Consider the following 27,113-nt stretch of genomic DNA (forward strand, 5'->3'; position numbering starts at 1 on the left):
TTACTGTAGAATTAGTAACTTCATTATGCTGCTGTATTTTTGTCAGTACAGTGATTATTCAGCAGGTATTTGAGTATCAAACAGAGGGGTCTTTGTTCAGGAATCCAAAAAGTGGAGTTTATACTCTTTAATTTCTTAATTAAAAATCTACATATGGGGATTATTTTATGGGAAGAGTTCAGTAATTTAAGACTCAGTATATTAAATGTGACAATGTTTAGCTCATTAAAAGGTACACCAGAGTCTGAGCCAAAAACATCACCACTTAGTGCTTATACGTCTCTCTTGGATGACATACACTTTTAGTAATGAGTGGATCTTCAAGTGCTTAAAAATGAATTTCGGGGGCGTCGGTAGTGAAGTGGATAGTGCCAGCGCCCCATGTACAGAGGCATCACCTCGCTGCAGCGGACGCAGGTTCGAGTCCGGCCTGCAACCCTTTGCTGCGTGTCAGTCCCCACTCTCTCTCTCTCTGTCTCCCCATTTCACACACTGTCCTATCCATTAAAGGCAAAAGCCTGGGGCGTCGGTAGAGTAGTGGATAGTGCCGGCGCCCCATGCACAGAGGCATCGCCTCACTGCAGCAGCTGCGGGCTCGAATCCGGCTCGCGGCCCCCCGCTGCATGCCAGTCCCCACTCTCTCTCTGTCTCCCCATTTCACTCTCTGTCCTGTCAATAAAGGCAAAAAGCCCATACAAATAATCTTTAAAAAAAAAAAGAAAAGAATTTCGACCACGTTATGTGAACTTCGTACACTCGAACCCTCGGAGAAAAAGTATCATTCCTGTGGGCTCCAGCCGACTGCACTTGCCTGAGAAGGACTAAATGCACAAACCTGCTATATTTAAATATCCCATGGAGAGAGACTCTCACTGCAGCCTGTTATATTTTGTTCTGAAAATGTCGGCGTGCAGCCTCGTTCTGTGGACGATAAATGAGGTGCAGACTGATAAAGGAGGAAATACAGTGAGTGCTGGACGGAGCGGTGAGTGACAACAACCCCGCCCACATTTAAGAGTACTGTTTGTGGTAGAAACACTAGGGTCTAGGTACCATGTCTGAAGGGTTACTGTTAGTTCCAAAGGTACCATACTGAAAGTGTTTGGTGGAAACTGGGCTTATAATGACCCACTGCAGCAGCACAATGCTGCCATTGTTTGGTTCTGTGTAAAAATGCAAATGAGGTGTAAGAAAGGGACTTCATAGCAGCCCTATATTGCGATCTCTGTGTTAAAAGGGCTAAAGCCACACAATTACACAAAGAAACGGACCACACAAGGCAGTGGTAGACCAGCAGCTCTGACGCGCAGTGCGGTAAAATTCCTGTTTCTGTCAATAGAGTTTGGCTTTGAGGAGAGCATAGCGTCACTGTCCGATGAAAAACACTCTCCACTTTTGACGATTTTGAATTTCTACAGTGCATGGAGTGTCCATAATATTCTTTAGCAACCGTTAGCGTTGGATATCCAAATGACCAATGGAAAGACGTCTATTACATCATCTATTCAACACGTATCTCCATTGGCTGTCAGAAGTGTCCATCAAAGCACGTAGAAAGTCAAAATCGTCAAAAGTGGAGATACGTGTTTTTCATCAGACAGCGACGATAGATAGGTTTCATGGTCCTTTCAGTTTCCCTGTCAGAAAGGGCTGTCTGTTTGGGAAGTATGGAGCATATAACTGGATAAATGTGACTTGGATTATTCTGCAGAAGTATGTGTGGTCATCTAGGACTTCAATTCATCAAGGATTTTCTCTGTTTTTGGATTCTTCATTCACCAGAGGCAGTTGAGGAAGATTTCTTAACAGATTTACTTTAACACATGGTCAAGATCATTTGGGGGGTGAAGTATTTCTTTTAAACTGCTAATTCGTCTGTACGATCAGGCTGACTCAGACTCCCTCCTGTAGTGCACACCACCACAGTCGGCTGTACTCTGTGTCACCTCTGAAACCTTTCCAAATAAATCATTTTCTATCTCTTTGGGGAGGGCTCGGACATAACCATCTGTATTTTAGTAAATCCATATTTTTGATCTACTTCTCTGCTATTATTCAGTAGGCATCAAATCAATACCTCTCTGGGCGACACACTGGCAACATAATTGCTGGTGCTCCTGTTCACAGTCGACTAAATGCTAAATGAGACCATAAAGATGAAGTACAGGATACCGAAGGAAGGCACAACAAAGCATTCACTGTACACAAGCACATAGATTTATTTATACAAATATAGTATGTATAACAATTGCATATCAACAGTTTGTTGTCTTTTTTTATCTTTACGGTAAGTACAGGACCATCAGCTTCAAAAATGTAAGTCAATTAAGAAAGAGTACCTGTGATTTAAAGATACAAAAAGGGATCTGTTGTATTGAGATGTTCTGCTTGATGAGTGAGTGAATATCCTTTGAGCCCTGAGCCCAGAGGTCACCTAATGCAAAAGATCTGGCATTAGGTGACCTCAGTGCTCACAGGTTGTTTATGAAATGGGAATATCTGGCAGCGTGACACATGGATTTCATTCTGCTGGACTTGTGCAATTAGATGTGATGTAGATCAGACGGGATTAAAGATGGAGATGATCATTTTCTGTAAATCCATAAAGGAATAATCGGCAACATTTTCATGAAAACTTAATAACTTCATGACAGCTTATCATTCTCTGTTCTTAACACACAGCTGGGGAATAAAAATCCTCCGGCATATAGGAAGTAATGTTATGTTTTGGATTTATGCAGCTGGCTAAGAGGAACAATATCATATCGCGTCATATTATTGGGGTATAACACATGCGCAGTAAAATCTGGTCTGTACTTGCTGAGACGCTCAATAGCTGGTGCACGATCACAGAACATGGGGACAATTCATTTGTTTCATTGAGGCATCCGCTGCCGGCCTTGGGTCAGAATATCCTCCTGAGACCCTCATATGAGGACATCACATTTTGGATTTACTTGACCTTATACTTCATTCTACTTATCTTAGACCTGTTGTCCTCATTTGTGGACACTTTTTTGTGCCATCTAGTGGCAGTAAGAGCACAATACACTAATCCATGTAAAAACAAGATGGCAGCCATCTCTGCCAAGTCAGTTTGCAGCCGATCCCGACACAGAAGTGGACAAAGTCCAGAACCTGATCACATTTTATGGTTGAAACTTGTTTATTTATTGGGACTTAAAATGCAAATCAAAGAAAAGTCTGGGCCTCAGGAGGATATATTTTATACAAAAAATAAAGGTATGAGGAAAGCAGACCATGTCATTAAATTAATCTGCAAGTCATGAGTGGACTTACTTGGTGTGAGACACCCTTAAATTTAATGTCAATTCGCAATAAAACTCAAGTCTTTTTATCTGGTGTCATGCCATTTTTCCAACGGCCCAAAATTTCAAAACCCCATTAGTCCAAGAAATGTCCCATTGGACTGAAAGCCCATTTCTACAATAGTGTGTTATTCCAACAACAAAGGCCCATTGCATTTGTCCCATAGTCCAGTTTCTCCAAAAATACACCAATCCCAGGTGTTTCTACTGACCCTGCGTAGAGTTTCCCAGCTGAATTTGAGCCACCAAATCTGGGTGTTTCTCACCGACCTGTCCCTGGTGCCTCCAAACTTGGATGTTTGAGCCAAAACATAACCATAACTAAGCATTTTTGTACCTAAACCTAACTACAAATATAATGCATTTATGGTTTCCAGATGTATACACTGCAAATGTGCGTTTGTTTTTGGGATAATGGGCTGTTGGAAAAATAAGCTGTCTAAATGGACATGGTTTAGACTGATGGGGCTTCGGTCTTTTGGGCTGTCAGAACAATGGGCAATCCCCTATTTTTCGTCCTCATAGGAACAATAGCCTTATTGTAGGTTTCTATTTGAAAACTTTTGCTTTTTATATTGGCCGCCATCCATTCGAAAAAAGTTCTGTCAGACTGAGCGCACCCAAAGAGCGCCTGAACAGCACCATCCCTTTATTTCTGCTAGAACCCTCCAACATCTCTGCTGCAGTTAGACTGTGCATGTGCAACACAGTCTCACAGACATTGTGAAATGGACACAACCTCTTAACAAGGTATTAAGTGGTGGTGGGCATGAGATGTGCTGCGTGAAAACAATGCCAATGCAAAGTCTATTAAGAACTATCTTAGTTAGGTTAGGGAGAGAAAACACCTGGTTTTGTTTAGAGAACAAACAAATGCGTTAAGGAAATGATCGTGGTTTTGGTTAAAATATCTATGCACTGAATTAAGTGACATAAACTTTCATACTTTATGTAGTGACGTAAAGTCCGTAAAGTCACGTACTTAAGTTGACTTTTGGTGTAACATTAGACACAAACAGCAGTCTCCTGGTTGAAAGTCTGTTTCTGTGACACATCCAATACCCCTCCCAGCTGCCCTATGTGACTTTCTCATTCTTTATACTTAAATTCCCTCTTCAGACACATTTTAAAATACTGAAACTAATATTTTACTTCACGTGGTTTGCCCACATAATAGTTAAAAAAAAAACACTCTGTAAAGGGGCCTGAAGCAGATCTGCTCTTTCTCCCTCAGTGAGAATTGTTGTGCATCAAAATGGCTACTATTAGCGTTACAGGAAACATTGGAGAGATTTAGCCCTAAATGTTTGAGCCTCAGTCAGACTCAGACTCAGACGAGGAGTCTGTTGTGCACCAAAGTTAGTGACTAGCAGATGTATCAGGATGCTACGTGTAGTTAGCATCTTATTTCTGTTGTTTCTTAGCTTGTTAGCTTGTAGGCTAACTGGAGGTGGCTGACTGAGCATTAGTGTTTATGAAACATACAATACCATCTGCTGCAGTAGGGTTTATTGGTTGACAGTGAAAGGAAACTCCAGGACTCAGTTTACATCCAAAAACCGCTCATTCAAACATGTTTGCTGTCAAAACTTTAGCTATGCTAACGTTAAATCCGGACCCTGTACTGATGAGTCTGCTGACAGCTGGAAGTTTTTTAGGTTTTGTTGCTGTTGTTGTGTCAAAGTCTGTTCCCTGTCGATATGTGTTTCCTGTATTAGACCGGCTTAGAAAGGCTTTCATATTCATGACGTAGCTAATTTAGCTTGCCCAGCAGATTTTAGGGAAGCACACAGACATCGCCTCCTTCAGTAGAGGAATGTGAAAACACCTCTCTAGTGACAAACTTTGCACTGATACAGCTCAGTATAGTCAAGGTCAGACATTTTAGGGGACATATACAAAAGAAACACTTTTATTTAGCAAAGGGGGGCTTAAATTTGTGTATCTACCACAAGAAAAGATCCTCACTGACTTTGTGTTAACATTGTTTTCTTGTTACCAGCACATCATTTTAGAATGTTGTGCCCGCCACCATGTAATGCGTTGTTAGAACTTTGTGTTCCTTTCATGTATTTCCATGAGACGAGGCTGGCATGTGTCATACTCCCTGTATCATGTACCGTGTCCTAGCCTTGATTTAATAGCACTGGGATTTGTTTATGCCAAGTAGAAGCAGAAAAAGAGGTAAAGCCTGAACGGTTGAATAAACGAAGAAAAGAGCACCACCTACAAAAAATGAAAAAAGTCAGAAAAAACAAGAAGGTATCAGAGACACAAAGAAGTGATCTCCGGGAAGTGAAGTGCAAAACAAACACAACAAGGAGCGCTTAGCACCGAAGATGGAAAGAAAAGTAAACGTGGAGGATAACCACTTTAGCTTAAAAACAGATTTCCCTTACAGGTACGGAGGAAAAAAGAAGGCGAAACATTCCACTCAGTCTCATAACTTCTCAAAAATGATTGTCTGAACAGAAACGCAGGGAACAGATCTACATGTGCTAGTATTCAGCTGTTAATACAATGAATAGATTTTTAAATAATAATAATAATAATCTGCACGTCTTAGAAAGAACATATAATATTTAAAAGGAACAATAAAACTTTATGTTAAATCTCTGATTTCATGAACTATAAAATAGACAAGTCTGAAAAATAAACGTAATTCTTTGATTTTTAATTCCGCTCTGCTCAAATGAAAACTGGTGACATTCTGTTTGTCTGTCGGGACACAGTTAACATTTCCGAGGGTCAGTTTGAACCTTGTTAAAATCTCTCGGTGACATATAATTTCTGGATAAATCTCAGTCGGGAGTAGCTTACAAAGTCTGTCAATAATTATTGCACATTAATTATTCATGCCACCTGTAAATCAATAATCTCTTTAAATGGCACAGAGGATAGATTTGGACACAGAAGCTGCCTTACAGTACATAAGACCCAGTTTTGCTTTACAGTGATTTACATGTGCACCTATCCCCTAAACTCTGTATATAATGCATGGATCCGATCATGAATTTAGTGGCGAAATGTAAAAACTGAAGAATGTGTGTTATTGCTAAACCTACAAGATACAAAAATCTTCTCCTGCTACAATATAGAAGGTAAAAAAGAGTTCACGTTTATCCAAAACAGGACGAGTTTGACACACACAGAAAGAAACCGATGGTCATTCATACAGAGACACGAGCACCAGTTGAAGAATCAATAGAAACACCACTGTACAAATGATATCTATGGCAAAATGGCAAAGGTGCCACAACGGTGTAATGGATGTCGGTAAGCAATCAAAAATGGATGACTGTAAACAAAACAACAAACACAAGATAAAGGGGAGAATCAATAAGAGTCACAACCGGGGGGGGGGGAGAACAACTTATAAAAGGGAATACAAAGTTAAAATGGACGACGTTCAGTGCTAGCCTCCCTCATACTTGTTTTTCGAAGCACCAATTTCGGGACAAACGGCTCTCTTTGTTTTTGCTCAGTAATCGGTGGTACACTGGAAGGGAGAGAGTTAAGTAAAAGAGTCTTCCACTTGTTGGTTTCCTCCACGACGGAGAGATTCCTTTGGGATCTTCAACAATGAACAGGTGGCCTTTGAGATCCACCTCTTCGCTCTCCTTCACTTCTTCTTCTTTTGGAACAACCTGTAGATCATGAAAAGGAGAAACAAGCTGAGAGCGATGCCTTAAAGCTTCCTGACATTTCAGACTAATAGAAACTTGATTTTTACAAAGACTAACGGTGCTTTCAGACCAATAGTTGTCTTGCTTTGTTGTATAACTCCCTAGAGTTGGTTCGTGTTCTCACGGCAGCATTTACAAGCGGACCAGATCAAATGCCTGCATGAGAAAGCTGCTCTTGATTGGTCAGAATTTCCATGTGGGAAAATCCAGGAAGTAAACCAAACGTAGAAGAAGAGTACACTTGCAAGATAATGTGACACTTTCTAATGTCACAATGGAGGGACAACTACGCAGGTTGATTTTAGCGCTGCTCATCGTGGACTATATTGCTGTCATTGTTCATTTTAGTCAAACCATACAGTTTGAAAACGAGGCGCGGCTCCAACTAGAAAACAATGTTTTGATGCATTGGATGTGCTGAATGTGCATATTAAGGCAGTACAGGAGGAGGTTCACATTAATAATCCTCCAGGACTGTAACATGCTCATGTTTAACCCAAACAATGTGTCATGTGACTGCAGTTGGTTCACATCCAGGTCGGAACACGTTCTCACCACAAACGAACCGCACCGGAGTTCGTTTGTAACCAGACTGAGACCACCTCTTCAAGAAGGTCTTGGTCCGGTTGTTTTGCTGCGCACCTGAGTGTGATTGCTGTGTTCACACCTGCCCAAATGAACCACACTTAGGGGGCAAATGAACTTGAGTTCAACCGAACCGAACTCTCAAGCTTTTAAGGTAGTCTTTGGCCATCACACTACCCTACATTTCAAGCCAAATACAAGGAAGCCACAAAGCTATTCCTGAATTACCTCCATCAAGGAGGTCCTGAATTTGGTTTGGTTTGTGTGTTGGTCTTATTGTAACCAGGACTATGGAAAAACCCACAAGCCCAATATTAATGAAACTTGCATGGGCCAAGGAAGAACCCCTTAAATTTTGGAGTGGATCCAAATCATGGGGCTTTCCCCCTATGAAATATATGTAATTCAGGCCAGGTTTGGACAAAGTTCTCACCTCAGACATCACAGGCAAACTTAGAGGTGTCTGAGCTGAAATGGTGACGGCTAGCAGTGCAGTGCTAACAGATCTACCAGTGTTAATGCCGGTTAGCTCACAGTGACTATGGCGACCTGGGGATTGGGGAGGGTGGGCCAGAAAGTGGTGCTTCCGTAGTGACCCACTCCTGTCATCCAGTTGGAACCGCATTATCAGTGATGCTAACAGCCCAACAGTACTAACAACAGCAGGTGCTTGTATCGTCCCATATGAGCAACTGTCAAAGAAAGACCAATATTCATCTCTGCACCAATCCCATGTATGTCCCCAAAGGGATGGTTGGGATAACTTGCAGGTGTTGTAGTGGGTATAAGGTTGCACGAAATTATGGAAGTGCACGTCAGGCATCAATTCGAAAGAGAAATTCAGCTCCTATACATGTAACCTGAACTACCTCATATGTCTGAAACCTACAAATGTAACATATCCATGGTGTGCAGAAATGAACAACGCCAACATTTTATTCTGTCGACTGTGCGTTAGAGCTAAAGTGTTCTGTAATTAGAGGACAAATTTTTGCGGGCATTTGTCAGGGCAGCTGTGTTACTCGCAACGCTAGAGTGCGGAGACAATGTTGGCCACTGTAGCATGGGTCATTTAATAACTCTGTTCATTGTGTAACACAGACACAGGGAGCATTTATGCAAGAGAGACCCTGTGAATGCGGTGTTTTACTACAGTTAGAAGGAGGTTATGCTGCTGCCTTGCAATAAATTGCTGAAAGACAAACCCTGGGAACCAAAGCATGACGCAGAGTTATACCCACCACAGGCTCTAAATAAAAGTGGGGTGATAGTTTTTCAGACTACAGCAGTAATTCTTTGATGAAGCCAGACAAGGTAGTAAAACCAAAAAGTTATATTGCCTCAGAACTTATGATAATTTATGTAGGGTTTTGTTGATGTCGTTTGGGTGACTAAATGCTGCATATATATGCAGCGTCTCCTGCAGCTTTTTTTTTTTTTTTTTGTTATAGATATTTTTTGGGCGTTTTAGCCTTTAATTGATAGGATAGCTTAAGCGTGAAGAGGGAGAGAGAGAGAGGGAAGGACATGCAACAAATGGCCACAGGCTGGAGTCGAACCCGGGCCGCTGCGGCAACAGCCTTGTACATGGGGCGTCTGCGCTACCACTAAGCCACCGACGCCCCTCCTGCAGCTTTTTAATGTAGAGGTGGGTCGCCTTGCCTAAAATACCCCAATTAAAACACTTTTATAAACTAACACATTAACTTTCAGGAGCATTTCTTATATATTCATTCTTATTCATCTACTCATTATTGATCGGGAGATTAAAGCCGTCTTCAAAACCTCACTTCAGCTGTAATGTAAGGCGTTTGTATTTGGACAAAGAGACACAAAGACACAAAGACGGATGAATACCAGGCAAACCAGCGGCTTATGTTGCATTCTTGTCTACTTGTGCGTGTCACTTGGTCAGCAGCCTCTTGGCCGACAAAGCAAATCTCTGTGGTCAGCATGCCTGCATTGATAAAACATGATCCCTGCTCGGTTCCCTGTCTGTAGCTCCACCATAACACACTGTTACAAGCTCCCAAATACCTTCCCAAGCTGCGCTGTGCCAAGTGCAAGACAAGAGATATGCTTGGGGGATTTAGCATCAAACGGGCAGTGACACAGAGATCTTGGACACATGCCCGCCTCCAATACGTCGGGGAATCGCTTAAATAATTCGAAAGGCCTGGGCAGAATTAAGCGTAGCAGGATATGATTTAGCTTAATGGTGTGATTAGTGTCTGAAAAGTTTCTTCTTGCTTTTAAGTTTTGCTATTTTCACACAGTGAAAGTGTGCTTCAGTTTGACATGCAGCACGGAGCTTTGTTCTAAATTTGGACTGTGAAAATATTGTCCAAAGCAGAGGTGTGTGTGCAGACCCTCACTCCAGTTGTAGCTTCCAAGTTAACAGCATTGCAAGCCGTATCTACTTCTCGGCGTACCTGCAGAGCATGAGCCACAGATGTAATCAGTTTAAGCTTGAATAATTTACAGCCTTTACAACAGAATCACTGGCAGAACACAGCAGAGGCAGTAAAGTTTGCACAGAGGATACCGGCTGCTGAGTTTGCAAAAGATACCACTGAGGTTTAAAGGCTCCTTGCTGGGATGTAAATGTCTGCTACCTGCACACGAGCCAATATAAGTGGTTTCAAGGCAAAGCAGAGCATGGCGAATACAACTCAAAAGGAGAGCTGAGCCTGCTTCCACTTCATTTCTCTCCACCTATATTCCTCTGTAGCCGTATGCTTGTAAAATATGTTAGTTTTGACACTTGGAGCAGCTGAACACTCAGGACACATTCACAACAACACGTTTTCATTTTAAAACGGCATTTTATAACGAAAACAATCTTTGTACATGCAAGCAGAAATAATCTCTGTCCACACTATCACACATGAAAACACATCACATGACCATTCATGTACACAGGACATGCATGTGTGGATGTGCACAGGATGCAGATTGTCTGATCTTGGTTGCTTAGTTACAGAAAATAGTGAGACCAGAAATTTCTTTGCTGGGACCAACGACGAGATGGAACTGTTAGTGAAAGTAACACGAGTGTAAGGTGATCTAGATTAGTGGTTCCCAACTGGTCCAGCCATGGGGTCCAGATTTCTCCTTAATCATTAGTTCGAGGTCCACACAGTTTCATACAGTCAGCCTCTTACTTGCATTTGGCCATGTTGTTGAGGTAGTTTGCTGTCTCTGTCAAGTAGCTGTCTGTTGTTCACTCACACTACAGCAGGAAACGGCACTTCAAAAAAAAGCTCTGTGCTGGATATTCATTGTACTTCAAAATAAAGTGTATTTTGCATTCATGAGACTGAGATAAACGAAAGGTCACAGTGACCTTAAAGGAGAACTATTATGCTTTTCCTCTTTTCTGACCTATAAATGTTGTTACAATGTTGCATACTCATGTTAAACGATGCCAACGCGTCAAATAATGAGGTTCGTGCATTTGGAAGTGAGCCCTGCACATTGTGTTTTACAGTCTTTTTTTAAACAGTGTAGTCCGTGTGACGTTAATGGGTGCCGAACTTACTTATATGGGCATGCCCAGGCATGCCGGCAGCACTCTGTAGCCCTTCGGAAGTCCTCAGCAGTGTGACCAATCACAGCGGAGTGGGCTCAGCGGAAGGTGACGGCCGGGGGGTGGAGTAAATTACACAGACCGTTTTTGCGGGATGCAGGAAATACAAGGAAGGAGTGCAGCGAGAGGCACAGCGTCCTGAAGATCTACAAAGCTTTGTGTGCAGGTAATCGTGTGTAGCTGCTCTATAGGAGTCCAGAAATCAAATACAGAGGCCTGAAAATGAGTATAATAGGTCCTCTTTAACCTTCGACCACAAAATTCTAATAAGTCCATTGTTAAGTCTAAGTGGACATTTGTGCCAAATTTGAAGAAATTCCCTCAAGGTATTCTTGAAATATCACGTTCACAAGAATGAGACAGATGAGGTCAAGGCGACCTTGACCCCTTGACCACTAAAATCTAAACAGTTTATCACCGAGTCCAAGTGGACATTTTGTCAATTTTGAAGAAATTCCCTCAAGACCTTTATAAGATATTGTGTTTACAAGAATGAGATGCAGACAAGGTCACAGTGACCTTGACCTTTGACCACTGAAATCTAAACAGTTCATCATTGAGTCGTAGTGGACATTTGTGCCAATTCTGAAGAACTTCCCTCAAGACCAAGATAAACGCAAGGTCACAGTGACCTTGACCTTTGACCACCAAATTCTAACAAGTTTGTCCTTCAGTCAAAGTTGACGTTTGTGCCAAGTTGAAGCAAAAATCTCCTTAAGTGTTCTTGAGATATTACGTTCACAAGAATGGGACAGAAGAATAACCTGTAAACATATTGCATTCTGACTACGGCTGTTGCGTGCACAGAGGCATAAAAAAGGTTACAAAGATTGGTGTACAATAATAAATATACATAGATTATAAAAGGTTTGTACAGTAAATAAGATTTCTGAAGAAATTTTGAAGATGATTAGAATTCTGCCAGCAGCGTATTCTGACAGAAAAAGTCAGGTCACCTTGAAATTGGGACAGCTGGGAGGTCTAGGTCTGAGGCGTTGCACGTGCTCATGAAGAAAATGACAAAAAGGTGATACCGTATGTGGATATCTGCATCCACTGTCCACTCCTAACTTACACTTACACTTGAATATTTCATCATTATTGTAGTTGTGGGTAATATAGATGTTGAGGAAGCAGTGTGACATTTCTGGGAAATACACTTATTTGCTTTCTGGCCAAGAGTTTGATATGAGGATCAATACCACTCTCAAATCTGTCTACTAAATATGAAGCTACAGCCAGGGGACAGATAGCTTGGCTTTGCATAATGACAGGAAGTGGGGGGGAAACAGTTCGCCTGGCTCTGCCCAAAAATAAAAAAATGAACCTACCAGCACTTCTAGAGCTTACTAAGCACATGTATTTATATATTAACAGACTAATGCAGATTTCCATGCTGAAAAAAACTACACAAACTGTTTTTACAATTCTGTTTGAACAGAGCGACCTGTTATCCTCCGCTATCAGTCTTTAAGCTAAGCTAAGCTAACTGCCTGCTGACTATAGCTCCATTATTAGCATCCATCTATGAAAGTGACACCGATATTTTCATCTAACTCTCAGAAAGACAGTAAATAAGCGCACACAGCTCTTAACATGGAGGTGGCTGAGCAGGCAGCTAGCAGCTAATGGTGCTAGCAGCTAATGCCGCTTAAAGTACAAACAGTGCTAACAATGGCAACAATGCTGACGGAGCTAACAGTGTTAAGCTTGGGGGAGGTTGTAGGCTTGGCGTTACGTTTCCATGACAATGACGTCCCGCCACCGTGAGTCGAGACTGCATTATCAGCGATAACCGCCATATAAGCTCAGTGCAGAGTGGCAGCGCTTAGGGACATACACACAGAGGCTCACATGCGCTAACATGCACATGCGGCGGGACTGTCTACCACAACAAAATGGAGAGGCTCAGATTACAACATGCACAGAGGTCTCGTGACGTCACTCTCTGCTCTGGACGCCATGCATTATTCCTCCATATATTTACACAGCAAATAGCTGTTTGCTGCCATATTCATAGTCTGAATGTCGTATATTGCTGCTTTAAATCTTGAGATTGGCTTTTCATTCATGCCATGCCTCTTCCTCTCTGCCTTACCTTGTGCTCCTGGTGTCCGCCGCCCCCCCACCCCTCACCCTTAAAGCAATGAAGCGCCTCACCTACGACATGTGGTTCTGCTGCGAGGCCAGGTTCTGCTGTTGTTGCTGCTGCATGAGGAGCTGCTGCTGCTGGCGCCGCCGGGCCGTGCGGAGCTTCTCGAAGCGAGCCTCCATCTCCTCCAGCACTTTGGGGGTGTAGCGAACCACCAGCTTCACACTGTCCTTGGCCGCCTTCAGCAGCTCCACTGCTTTCTCGTGGTGCTCGCCTTCCACGCTCTACAGGGGGTTTAGAGACAGAGGGTGTGGGATTTTAAGGGGAAGCTGATTTGAATATAGCCTTAAAAATAGTAACTCCTCTTAGGGAGAAAAAGGATATTTCCTTCATTTTTAATACCCTGTGATATTATGTGAAAACCAGCAGGCTTACAGTCAGAGTTATTCAAGTCCCTCTTGCAGTTGGAGAAGTGTTTCTGCTCCGTACTCAAGACATGTGCAGCACTTTGATCTCAACAGCTCTCCTGACTGTTGACTCTCATCTCAGACTGGAAATTAAACAGTGCTCCATCTTGTGACACGTTGCCAAAAATATTTCAGTTGAGGATATATCTTTCTGGGAGCAGGCTTAAATAATAAATAAGGACAGAAAATTGTACCCGCACACTCCCTCCGTTCCACACCAGCTGTATCAAAATGTTAAGTGTGGTTAGACCTACCACGCCATTGACAGAAAGGAGCTGATCCCCTCGCTTTAGGCCGCCGTGCCTCTCGGCTACGCCTCCGGGGATGATGCGGGAGATGTAGATAGGTGAGTTCTGCTCCTTGCCGCCCATCACATTGAAACCGAGTCCTTCCTCCGTCTTGGGTAGCTCCACCACCCGCGGATGGGAGTGACCTTCACTGGCTGCGAAGGCTGCAACTGTGGCCTAAGAGAAGATAAGCAAGATGGGATTTGTTAGGCTTCAGCCACACTAACACGTTTTTGTTTTAAAGCCCATAACTTTCACTACTTGTAATGTCCACACTACTCCAGTGTTTTCAGACATTACAAAACACATCTGACCCCATTTTAGTTTGAAAACGAGATAGATAAGGTTAGGTTTAGGAAAGTGAAGTTATGTAGGTTAGGTTTTGGAAAGTTATGTAGGTTAGGCTGACAAAACATAAGTTTACGTGCTTTGTGACGTACTTAATGTAAAGTTATGTAGGTTAGGTTTAGGAAAGTTATGTAGGTTAGGCTGACAAAACGTAAGTTTACGTGCTTTGTAACGTACTTAATGTAAAGTTACGTAGGTTAGGTTTTGGAAAGTTGTGTAGGTTAGGCTGACAAAACCTAAGTTTACGTGCTTTGTAACATACTTAATGTAAAGTTATGTAGGTTAGGTTTTGGAAAGTTATGTAGGTTAGGCTGACAAAACGTAAGTTTACATGCTTTGTAACGTACTTAATGTAGATTAGGCTTATGAAAAATAACATGGCTGGGCATTATCACATTATCTACTTAACGTAAAGTTATGTGTTTTGTAACGTACTTAACGTGAAGTTAAGGTTAGATTTAGGAAAGTTATGTACATAAGGCCTAGGAAAAAAACATGGCTGGGCATTGTCACCTTATCTACTTAATGTAAAGTTACATACTTTGTAACATACTTAATGTAAGATTAAGGTTAGGTTTAGAAACGTAAAGTTACGTAGGTTAGGCTTAGGAAAAGAAACATGGCTGTGGGTCATCACATTACCTTCTTAATGTAAAGTTACATACTTTGTTACGTACTTAACGCAAAGTTGAGTTGAGGTTTAGAAAAGTAAAGTTTAGGAGGTAGGTTTAGGAAAGGTACGTAGGTTTACACCTAGGAAAAAAAACATGGCTGGGCATTGTCACGTTACCTATTTAGCGTAAAGTTACGTACTTTGTAATGTACTAAAAGTAAAATTAAGGTTAGGTATAGTATAGTAAAGTTACGTACGTTAGGTTTAGGAAAGTTATGAAGATTAGGCCTAGGAAAAGAAAAATGGTTGGGTGTCTTCATCTTACATGTACTTTGTGATGTAGTTAACGTAAAGTTAAGTTTAGGTTTAGGAAAGATTTGTTGGTTAGGCCTTGAAAAAAACGCATCTCGGCATTGTCATGTTATCTACTTAACGTGAAGTTAGACACTTTACTGTACTTAAAGTTAAGTTAAGGTTAGGTTTAGGAGAGTAAAGTTATGTAGGTTAGGTTTAAGAAAGTCACGTGGGTTAGGCTTAGGGCTTAGGAAAAGAAACATGGTTGGGCGTTATCACATTACCTACTTACTATAAATTTAACATTAGGTTTAGGAGAAGAAACATGGTGATGACATACCTTTAAAATAACTTAAAGTTCACTTTGTTTCACACGGGGCATAAACACCACTCTCATGGGAGAAAGTCCTATGTTTGTTTGACCCATCGACCATCTCAACCTACTTCCTTACATGGACTTACAGCAAATTGGTCATGTGATCACAGCCTTCCTGATTACATAGGTGATATACAAATCACTGTGATCATGATTATGTATGTTATACACATTCTGCTGCATTACTTTTTCGTAGGTATTCATCCGAACAGTGCATGAAAACAGCCTGTGACAGCAGTTGTCTTGTCAGTGTCTTGATGTTGGAGGAATACAGCAAGTCTTGCAATCTGCACTGGCTTCTCATCTTCTTCATTACACTCACAAGGAATGCAAAGGAGGAAACCAATTTAAAAAGTAGTACAAAATGATGGTGGAGGTGGGAATATAATATGAACCTCTGCTGCACCTTCTCATTTCAGTGAGGAGGGCTTTAACAAAGCGTTAGGATTTAGTCATGGCCGGGGGATTTAGACTCCACATGAGAAGTTCTCCGGCTTTCTAAGCACATGGATTAACACATCCAAGTTCACACTGGAGAAGCAGCCAGACAACTTTCACCCTCTGTATCTCTACCAGCTGGTTGATGTTGCTCGCTGGCTGTGGGGTTTCTTTGAACCCCGAGCTCCTTGCTCCTTGTGCGTTCAGAACAAAGCACCCAGGAGCTTGTTAGCCGAGGCTGGGAAAGCTAATGGCAGATGCACAGAGAAAGAGACACCTCGTGCCCACTGATCCACAGATGCATTGCCACAGGTGCCTCGCTGTCAAGTCGGCATCATTTATGATATGTGAGGTAGATCGAGAGAAGGGAGGATGAAAAAAGTAGAGGAGGGGAGGCTCTGTCAGAAGCTTTTGCAGATGTGTATCCAAATTCCCCAGCAGCAGGCGGGTATCTTGGCACTTTGAGGTCTTTGACGCTCCCTCCAGGCAGCATCCCCATCTCTACTCTCTCTTCCATATTCATATGCATCTTCATATATACGCATTCATTTCTGCTCATTCTACCACTGCCTGTTTTAATCTGCTTGTTGTATTCTCCCAACTTCCCCCCTCTCCCTCCCTTTTCTCTCTCTCTCTCTGTCCTCCTTCTTCTTCTCTTCCTCCCTCTCTCACTGTCCCATTGTGAAGCTAAAAGGCAGCTCCTCAGCATGCATACCGTCGCCTCCCAGGCCTCACAGCACATCGACCTTCACAACTTTATCTGGGTTTCTGCAAACGAAAAAACAATCTGGCAGATGGCCGGCGCCTCTCAAACACAGGGGAGGCCTTTCAAATAAAAAGCTTGCTGGAGGATACTTTCTCGGTAACAGCACCGTACAGTGGAAGTATGACTTAATATATCCAAAGTCACTTGATCATCCACTCCCTTTTTTTTTTTTTTTACCTCTGGAGCCCATTTTTACCTCTCAGTCCCTGTCTCCATTAAGATCAGTAATAAGGGCCTCGAGCCAGGAATTAGAGGCTGAATTGATTTAATTAATGAAGCAATCAAAGAGAATCGAGTTGTTCAGGTGAAACACAAATCTCAACTGTCGGGAGATTTACCGTCTCACTAAGTAAAGTACTCGAGAGGCAGATGAGCAGCATATTTCACGCGTTTCGTCATTATTACCGCAGCAGCTTATAGACTTAATTTTCAATACCGTCGCTAAAGTATGCATCTTTTTCCCTTTCAGACTATATGTGATACTAATTGAATGCAATTGGCGCCGTGTCCTGGCGTAGTGAGCACCTCCTGAGAGAGTAAAAAAACTTTTAAAAACCTCCAGTGCTCCCAGTTGACAGTGTCCCCACAGCAAAGCCAGCTCAGGCCATTAGCCGTGTGTTTAATTGCCCAGTGGATATGCAATTTTAATACAGATTTAAGGAGCAGTAACTTCTCAAAGTTTTGGGCGAAGAGAAAAAAGTAGGCAGGAGTTTTAAAGCTGCTTAAATCATGTCTTCATGGTTGCTTCAGGCTCAGAAAAAAGAGACAGACACTTCTTTTTTTCCAGCTTATCCATCACAGTTTCTTTGTGGGGTGAAATAACTATAAAGATGTTATTGTGCAGATCTCACGTCGGAGCCTGCTTGACAAATGACGGGAGATATTTCAAATGCAGTAGGAGATAAGTAATTGGAGGAAATCAATAAAATTGATTTTGTTGACAGCAAATCTTTCCTTAAAAAAGTCTCTTTTTGTTTTGTTTATAGTTTGACATTGTGAGAAATACGATTAGTCGCTGAAGAGTGAAATGAGAATATTGACACCGCTCTGATGTCTGTGCATGAAGTATGAAGCTGGAGCATGGATTCATATAAAGAACTGGATACAGCGTTTGAGGCCAGGCCCCGTTCATTGCTATGGAAGTTGCTCAGTGGTGCATGAAGCCACTGTTTGTTTGTTTTTTGTATTCTTGATCCTCCCTGGTGCTACAAATATTTTCCCTTAAGCCTCCCTGAGTGACGGGGGAAATGCATGACACTCTACCAAAGTTATTAGAAAATACGAATACATAAATATACAGCAGAGTGATGAAAACTACCTTAAATGACAGAAACCATCTTTGGGAAACATGTATTTGATGTGTACTTTGAGTTTTTAGTTTTGCCCACATGGGGAGGGTGGGCATTACGACCTATACGGCAGCCAGCCACCAGGGGGCGATCAAGATGTTTCGGCTTCACTTTTGGGGAGCTGTCATGTCGCTCATCTTTATATACAGTCTATAGCAATGGTTCCCAACTGGTCCAGCCACAGGGTCCAGATTTACGCTTAGTCATTAGTTAAAGGTCCACACAGTCAAATACATTCAGCATCATACTTGAATTTGCGCCTGTCTTCAAGCTAGTTAGCTATCTTGGTCAAGTAGCTGTCTGAAATTCACTGTACGTTTCGGAGTCACTTGTGGTCCATTCTGAACTTTTGGACTGCGACCAACCAGTTCCCTGGTCTAAAGCTTGCCGTAGCCGTTTACGCTAACTGTTAAGCTAACCACCTCCTGTTATCCCTTTGCTGCTAAAGTCACATAGGTCTTGACCTAATCTTGTTTTCATACTTTTGAAACTTAGAAATGCTTCAGTCATAGCGGCAGTGTTGCCAGCTTAGTGACTTTGTCACTATATTTAGTGACTTTTCAGACCCCTCTAGCGACTCTTTCTCAAAAAAGCGACTAGCGACAAATCTAGTGACTTTTTCTGATGTTATTTGAGACTTTTGGAGACTCTGACGTGAAAGCACGTATCATTCTTATTCTTCTCAACAAGGAGCGGATGCTGCCGTGGGGCCCTCCCTCGCCCCAAAGCACTCACAGGCGGCCCAGTCCTCCCTCCCAGCAGCAGTCAGAGCAGGAGATGTTAACCCCTCCACGTCCAGACTGCGAGTGAATCGTGCATGCGCGGAACCGCCGCTGGCTGATCCCGACCTGGTTTACAGTCAGGGTGGGATGTAAATGTAAAATTTTCTTTGTCTAATATAAATCACTGAAAGAAGGTTCATTTGTAGTTCTAAACATATTCAGGGTGTTTTTTACTCAGTTTTTGTCTCTCCCACGACGCTATTCCTCTCTTCTACAGTGTCCATTACAATTACATGCATATGGACAATTATGCAAATTAGGCGATGATGTCAGCCAATAGCTCCTTTTCTTACTGAGGAGTTGGCAACAGTGTATAGCGGTCTCTTTTCTTCTTTGATCCGTGCTTGCAACTAGCAACACAGAGGTGGCATCTTTTATAGGTGTATACGGACTGATTGCTGGTTGAAGAGTTGCGTAAAGAAGTTTCACACAGGTGCATCAGAGATTTATAACTATGCAAGTTTCTATCAACTGCAAATAGATATTTTCCTTTTGCTTAACACAGTTAGTGCAATCGAGTTTTTGGTCCTTGTATGAGATCTGTGTTAACTGTTTTGAAAAAGTGTGTGAAACATGTGTGAAACTGATTAAAAGGTGTTACCACGTTTGGGAGAGAAGACTACTGCTGTGCTGAGAGGGTTTGTGATGGAAATCAAGTGGATTGCAGTTTCCAGAGAAAAACTGTGATGCTCAGACACAACCTGATGTTTTTACACTTCTTTTTTTGAATAGATTAAACAAACAGGATATAAATTGTGAATGAGTGAGCCTTAGGGGTGTTGGAAGGTATATTTTTCATACTGCCCTGCTGATTGTATCCCCTGTTTCCAGTAGCTGTTTAACTTGTGCTAACCACCTCCTGGCTCAAGCTCCATATTTAATGCACAAACACAACCTGAGCTTTTTATTTTTTTCTCAGGAGACTCAAATCTTTCAACACCTGCAGAACAAGGTTGCAGATGTTTCATTACTCAGAGCAGCTGATGCCAACAGACTCAAAATGCTCATCAGGAGAGCTGGTTCGGTCCTGCGAGTGGAACTGGAGTCTTTAGTGGAGGTGTCAGAGACAAGGAAACTACTCAGTATTCTGGACAACTCCTCATCTCCTGAACTCCACTCTGGAGTCATATCAGAGCACATTTAGCTTCAGACTGAGACCAGCAAGGAGCACCACAGGGCGCCACAGGAGGTCTTCTCTACCTGTGGCCGTCAGACTGTATAACTCCTCCCTTCTGTAGAGAGGAGAGCTGACACAAAGGGCACTGACAGCAATATAATATGATAGTAATAGTAACTGTAATTGCAAGCATCCTCTGGCACAAGAATTTCCTTCAGGATAAATAAAGTTCTATTGAACTGAATTAAATTAATTTTACCCAATGTCAGCTGGGATATGCTCCAGCTATTTCTGTAAGCTGAAACCATTTCCCTCAGTGGAAACAAAGCTTTTATTTACTTTAATTTCGCAGATAAGAAACAATAAATTGTGAAGACAATAAAGCCTCCACAAAAATAGCATTTTAAGTCTTGTGTGATTTATCCTGGCTTCATATGAGCAGAGGAAATCTATGCTTTTCGCTAGGCTAATTATTACAATGACGTAAAATGCCATAGGCTTGTGCTAATAATAATGGAGATATGAGTAGAGGAAAAAGTCCACTAGCTGCTAGGCTAATTTCTATAATGTAAAATGCCATAGGCTTGTGCTAATAACGTTAGCATTTTGTATTTGTTTGGAAAACGTGTTTAGTATAAGACAGTTGTTTTGTCAGTGAACCTTGTGAGTTGTAATGGAGCTAAATTTTGTAACGTTACCTTTGTTAAATGTTAAATGTTACTCTTCATATGGGTAGAGGAAAAGTCTGCTAGCTGCTAGGCTAATTTATACAATGTAAAATACCATAGGCTTGTGCTAATAATGTTAGCATGTTGTACTTGTGGGGAAAATGTGTCCAGATAAAGACAAGTGTTTGTCTGTGAATGCTGCGAGTTATAGTGAAGCTGATTTGTGTACTTGTGTTTAAAATTGTCTCTATTAAGCCATGTTTAATGTGTGTTTAATGTGTGTTTTGAATCAACTAAACTTCACAGCACTTCACAGAGACCCTGCCACCGACTACTGTTTTGGAAGTGTAACTGCAGAGTGACACAGACACACCACCACACAAGTATAAATGCTAGGAAACAGCATAGGCTGTGTGTGTAGGTAGAAATCCCCCTTTATTCCTCTAACGCACAAACATGTGAGAGGTATCAATCTTCTCATCTAACTCTCAGCAAGAAAGCAAATGTGTGTTTTTCAATATGTTGAACGTTTCCTCTACCCTGGTTTTCAATTGCAATTCACCAGCCTCGGCACTATTGTGCTGGAGGCAGAGTGCTGGTTAGAGGAAGCAACAAAAGAAAAAAGGCACTCATCATTTGAAGCCTCGCACAGTCTCTCTGCATTCATCATCCCGTTCTGTTCATATCATCCACCCACTCCCTCTGATGTACTGAAGAGGAGCGGACCCAGCTGGACACTGAACAACTGAAGGACAGAGAGGTGCTCGTCTCTTCTCCTCCCCGCATCTCATCATCCTCATCCTCTACACGAAATCAGACAAGCCTGCCCGCTTTGTTTTCTTTCATAAAGGTCTGTGTCTCTTTGCAGGTGAGGTGCTGATGACAAGACCCGCTCAAGTGACTCTCTCTTTTGTGCACCAAAAACAACAACAACAAAAAACTGCCTGAAATATTAAATAGTCGAGAGGAAGAAGTAGAAAGGATGAGCTTTTTCAATGACTGACATTTTATGTGTTGAATCAATAAAAAGATTCCAGCTGTCGTCTAGACACTCTCATATAAGCAGTGAGTCCTGACTAAATATCACTGTTTACAAAGTGAAAACAGAAACAGTTTATCTTTGATTTGAATGTACAGTAACACTTTGACCAAACAAAATGAAAAAAATCAATCAGATACAGCGAGCCTGTCAGTTGTGATAACAGCGAAACAAATATATGCTTTTATTATATCGTTTCACAGACTCATTTCTCATCCAGGTTGTGTAACAGGATTTTAAGTGACATCAGTGTTGCTAAGGCAAACAAAATTTGTGCCTAATGGGAGTAAAGCTGGAAATCTAGTGGCTGCTAATCTGATGATTCGGGGGGACATTATGTGGAATTAAAGAAAGATTTAGAGCTCAAATGAAAGACATTTAGTAACTGAAGATTGTTGAAACAAGGATGAGGAACTGGACATTCTGGTAGATTAATACTGTAAGGGAAAGATTTCCTTTGAAGAAATTACATTCTGAGCACATTTTGAAATCTGTCAGTCTTTTATCTGGGGAAAAAAAGTCTGCTTTTGATGCCAGTATTGATTACAAGTTTGTTTGACCTTGTGAGTGGTGTTATTTTCCCCAAAGCATACTAACTAGGGATCTGAGAGGAGACCCTACACTGTACACAAGACGTGGATGTGGCCACAGCAACGTCATCCATTGGTTTGGGAGCTGCCGCTTTGACTCCACAAATGTTCTCTTAATATCTTCATATGAGGACATCACATTTTGGGCTTACTAGACCTTTAATGCCTAGCTAGGAGAAATCAAAAATGCATACTAGATAACACTCTGGGAGGATATTCAACAGGGAATCCAAAATTGGAAAATTAAACAGTTTGTTATCTCATTATTCATTTATGAATCCAACACAAAAAACAAATAATGGCTTGTTCTTCGTACTTTTGATTTCATGCTCAAGTCAAAAACATGATGCTGTAAGTGAACGCAGAACCAAACTGACTGCAACCCCTGCACATGATCGACAGCTCCACCTACAGCTCCTAACACACACATACACACACACCCTCCAGCGTGTCCTGGATCTACCCAACGGTCTCCTGCTAGTGGGACGGGCCCGGAACACCAGTTGCCCAGGAGGCATCCTGATGAGATGCCTGAACCACCTCACCTGAGCCCTCTCAACGTGAAGGAGCAGCGGCTCTACTCCGAGCTCCCTCTGGATGTCCGAGCTCCTTACCCTATATCTAAGGCTGAGCCCAGACACCCCACCAATGACACTCATTTCGGCCACTTGTATCCACGACCTCATTCTTTAGGTCACTACCCAGAGCTCATGACCATAGGTGAGGGTTTGGACGTAGATGGACCAATAAATCGAAAGCTTCACCTTCCGGCTCAGCTCCCTCTTCACCACGACAGTTTGGCACAGCTGAAGCTGCCCCAAACCACTGATCCATCTCATGCTCCATCCTACCCCAAGATACTTGAACTCCCTCACTTGAGGCAGTAACTCTCCCCCAACCTAGAGGGGGCAATCCACCGGTTTCCGGCAGAGAACCATGGCCTCAGACTGCTTCACAGTCGGCTACAAACCGCCCCAGTACATGCTGGAGGTCACGGTGTGATGAAGCAAACATAACAACGTCATCTCCGAAAAGCAGAGAGAAATTCTAAGGTCCCCAAAGCGGACCCCTTCCTCCCCTGGCTGCACCTCGAGATCCTGTCCATGAAATCCCCCTAAATCTTACACACTGGACATTAAAGCAGGAACATCACGTGTAAAAACAACCTACAGCTTAAACTCAAGCACTAATTGATCAGCATTAAAACTGTGGTACAGCAGCAAACATACAGTCGAGGTGCTTTACACGTGATATTCTGCCAGCTTTCGACTTATTCTTAGAAAACTGGCACTCTCATGTTGTTGCTTAATTACACACGCACTCTTAATGAGGGCCATTAACAAAGTAGAGCGTACTCCGCTCATTTCATTCTGCTCTGGCCAGAAGAAAAGATGGGAACGATATTGCCGGGTAATGTGATTAACAGATAGTTCACCACTCATTAGCTACAGTCATATCTTATGTTATATTGCAAATAACGTATGTAGAGCTCAGATCTTACCTTAGCTGTGGCCCTCGCCTGGTACTCTGGACAGCCATTCACTGTAATGGTTTCATGCATGTACTGGTACACCTGGAAGAAATGAAGAGAGACAGGTGTTATAATTATGTTTCACAGGGCTGGAAATGCATCTGAGCTCAAACAATTCATTTCCATAGTCAAATAATGGTGTTCGCTCACAGCTGGCTGTATGGACACGTGCTGCATTAACAGGCTGACTGATGGAAACATACGGCGCTCGGCAACAGAGTTATTGTATGCTTGTACTAATTGCATCATCCATAAGTCCTGCTCGGAATAAGTCCTACACATGCAAACAGTATGTAAATCTCATTATTTTGCGCTCAGATGCATTTGTAGGCGACGCCATGCAAATCAAGGTTTTCTTAAATTCACTCGTATCAGGAAATCCCTTTGAAATATGAAGACTTACTGCAAACAGCAGCAAATCGGGTAAATGAGGATGAAAATTTTGTGTCAGACAAGATAAGAGTACTTTTCAATTACTGTATTAAGGATGTTTTAAGGTGCAAAAGGTTCCAGACTTGAAGATTATATAATTGTAGTCTGAACTAAATCCATCTAAAGGGTGCTCCTTATTTGTGCAGCATCTTGGTATGAATACGTCTCTTCACGAATGAGACAAATTCTTAGCTCAAGAAAACGCAGGCTCAACCTGATCCTGACCTTGCAGCACAAACCACTGGGCCTGAATTGGTGCCAAGAGCCGGGTTGCTGTACGTCGAGTTGGGTAAAAAACAAGATTTTCTGCCTATTCGCCGAGGCAGACAGAATCAATGCAGACAGCTGACCTTTCCAGTTAAGATGTCTCTTAAAGACACCTTACAACTGAACTTGTTCACAGATTAAGCAGAGAGGATGGAGCCAGTGTTGAATGAGGATGTGTAGTTAATACACTGTAACACAAAAGTACTTTTTTCTGTAAGTGCACTCCTGAATGCTGCTATTCAAATACATCTTCACCTAACCAGCTGTGCTGCAGCCTAAAATCCCTCCAACACTGACAACCACATAATGAACAGTACAATCAGAGGATGGAGATGAAAGTGTGTAAGGATCATTTGGAGTTTTTGGAGTAGGGTTGTATGAGGTACTTATCCATAGTCAGTGTATTACCAACAGTAGATGGCAGTCCCACTCCCGCTGTGTTTTGAGAAGCAGGCATGAGTACCAGGCTGAAGCTGAGCAACGTGCTGCTGTGGATGTGGGGAGCAGCAAAACTCAAGCAAAAATCAATACCAGTTTAAGGCCCAATCCCAATATCCCCCCTTGGCCCTACCCCTAGTCCTTGCCCACTACCCCTTGCCCACTACTTCCCTGTCTCTTGCTCGGTGGTAGCCATGGCGACGTCTACCCCTCGCTAGACTCACAAGTCAGTCTTTAGACACTTTGCTTAACTAAAGACTGATGACTTTCTCCCTGATTTTGTGTTTAGATGGGCGGATACAATTTCAGAGTTTAAAAAAACTCCCTACGTTGCAGAACCAATAGTAAATCTGCAGGGCGGTCCTTCGGTGGCTCGCTGAATTCTTGTGCTTGTAAACATAGTCCCACTAGAAACACGTGTAGCGGTACAAGATGGCTCAGCCGTGCTCGCAGAAAATGCCGTCAAAGTTAGTGGATGTTTGTCGCGTTTGCGGCGACACATTCTCACCAACTAAAAGAAACAAACATAATCTTTTACAAGGCCATGACTCATCCGTCCGGCCGGACTATAACGTTAGAGGGAATCGCCTTGTTGTTTACAAATACTTCCGGGTAGAAAACCAGCAGAGCTTTTAGCTATATATATATATATAGCCTATATATCACATTTTTCACATCACTGTATCACCGTTTAGACTAATCCGATGTTTGTAAAGTCTATAAACACAATGATTGAACAAACATTACTATTTCTGTGTGCACCTTTAGCTGGGCTAACCGTTAGCTGTTAGCCCTGTTAGCTGTTAGCGGTGTCTGTAATAGGTAATAACTCATTAAACGGTCCGTGAAAATTTTTTTTTTTCCAGCAGATATCTTAGTTACAACATGATTGAGCTAGCGAAGCAGTTTTGTGTTGCTATGTGTGGTATTTATTCAGTTTTGGTAAATCACGATGTCTAGAAAGCATCAGTGGCTGCAGCTGACAGGGACAGTTAACAGCAGCAGCAAAGCTACAACAGGACGTCATCTGTTAAAAGCCTCCCGTTGTCGGATACGACATGAAACTACTCCACTTAGCTCAATCATGTTGTAACTAAGACATCCGCTGGAAAAAATATTTTCTTCACGGATGATCACACGTTTGATAAAATGGAGTTAAATCTCTCGGCATCCATTTTCAAGCTCTCTGTGTGTTTGTTTCCTTCCGCACGAGAAAAGGGGGAGCGCACATTTCCGAGAAGGCGTGTCCTTTTCAAAAATGCAAGAGGCGTTGCTTTGTTGCCGGCCATTTTCGCCGGTGTGTTAAACACACTTTAGAAAGGAGTGTCCCCAGACTATCAGAAGGCGGAGATCTCTGATTGTCTGGTGGCAAGACTAACCCCTCGCTGGCAAGTCAGCATCTGAAATTCCTCGCTCCGAAGGGCTAGTTTCATACCCACTACCCCTCGTTATGCCCCCTACACGCAAAAAGGAATTGGGACACCCTTAACCCTCGCGGGAACGTACAAATCTAGGGGTAGGGCTAAGGGGGGGTTTTGGGATGGGCCCTAAAAGTACACTATATTCAAAATATTTTTACTGCTTTACCTTGCAGTCAGACAGTCAGTCATTTTCTGACAAGGAACTGAATTGAAACTTATTTATGCTCTCTTTGAAGCCACCAAACTCCACTGACAAAAACAGTAATTTTACCTTGCAGAACATGGGAGTTGCTGCTGTAACAGTCTGTTAGTGTCATAGTCTGTGCCTTTCCTTCATTGCTCATGTGTCAGCTGTTTTCCTCCCTCCCCTTTGTTTCTTGTGGGTCCTTGTTTGTCTGTGTGTCTGGGTCTCATCAGTGCTGCTACCAATCAACTCCTGCTGCCAATCTGCCTGCTCACCTGATAGCCATCCACTAATCAACCCCAGCAATACAAATACCCCGGCTCTGCAGCCCAGTCTCTGCTCATCCTTCAGATCATTCAGTCTACCTTGTGATTCACACTCACTGGTCACCCATTTGCCTGCCCCTCCAGCCTGTTATAGTTGCT

The 27,113-nt window shown here is 42.4% G+C and overlaps 1 protein-coding gene across 3 annotated transcripts in view; it reads right to left on the minus strand.

Annotated features, from left to right (window-relative positions):
- Nucleotides 1-2,194: 2,194 nt before the first annotated feature.
- The window catches only part of lin7a (lin-7 homolog A (C. elegans)), a 67,275-nt gene continuing 42,356 nt past the window's right edge, over nucleotides 2,195-27,113 (minus strand). Inside the window, exons 3-7 of one of the 3 annotated variants that reach the window (XR_004500969.2) lie at nucleotides 23,917-23,988; nucleotides 14,003-14,212; nucleotides 13,354-13,565; nucleotides 2,476-6,976; nucleotides 2,195-2,434 (exon numbers count right to left, since the gene is read on the minus strand). Coding sequence is in view for 2 of the 3 variants with exons in the window: in XM_033614668.2 (XP_033470559.1) it covers nucleotides 6,952-6,976; nucleotides 13,354-13,565; nucleotides 14,003-14,212; nucleotides 23,917-23,988 (519 nt within the window). In the remaining variant the exon portion in view is untranslated. Of the gene's footprint in view, nucleotides 6,977-13,349; nucleotides 13,566-14,002; nucleotides 14,213-23,916; nucleotides 23,989-27,113 lie in introns of all 3 variants that reach the window. The other 2 variants (XM_033614668.2, XM_033614669.2) reach the window with 2 other exon arrangements.

The sequence above is a fragment of the Epinephelus lanceolatus genome, chromosome 23, assembly GCF_041903045.1.
Source record: "Epinephelus lanceolatus isolate andai-2023 chromosome 23, ASM4190304v1, whole genome shotgun sequence".
In the NCBI taxonomy this organism is placed as follows: Eukaryota; Metazoa; Chordata; class Actinopteri; order Perciformes; family Serranidae; genus Epinephelus; species Epinephelus lanceolatus.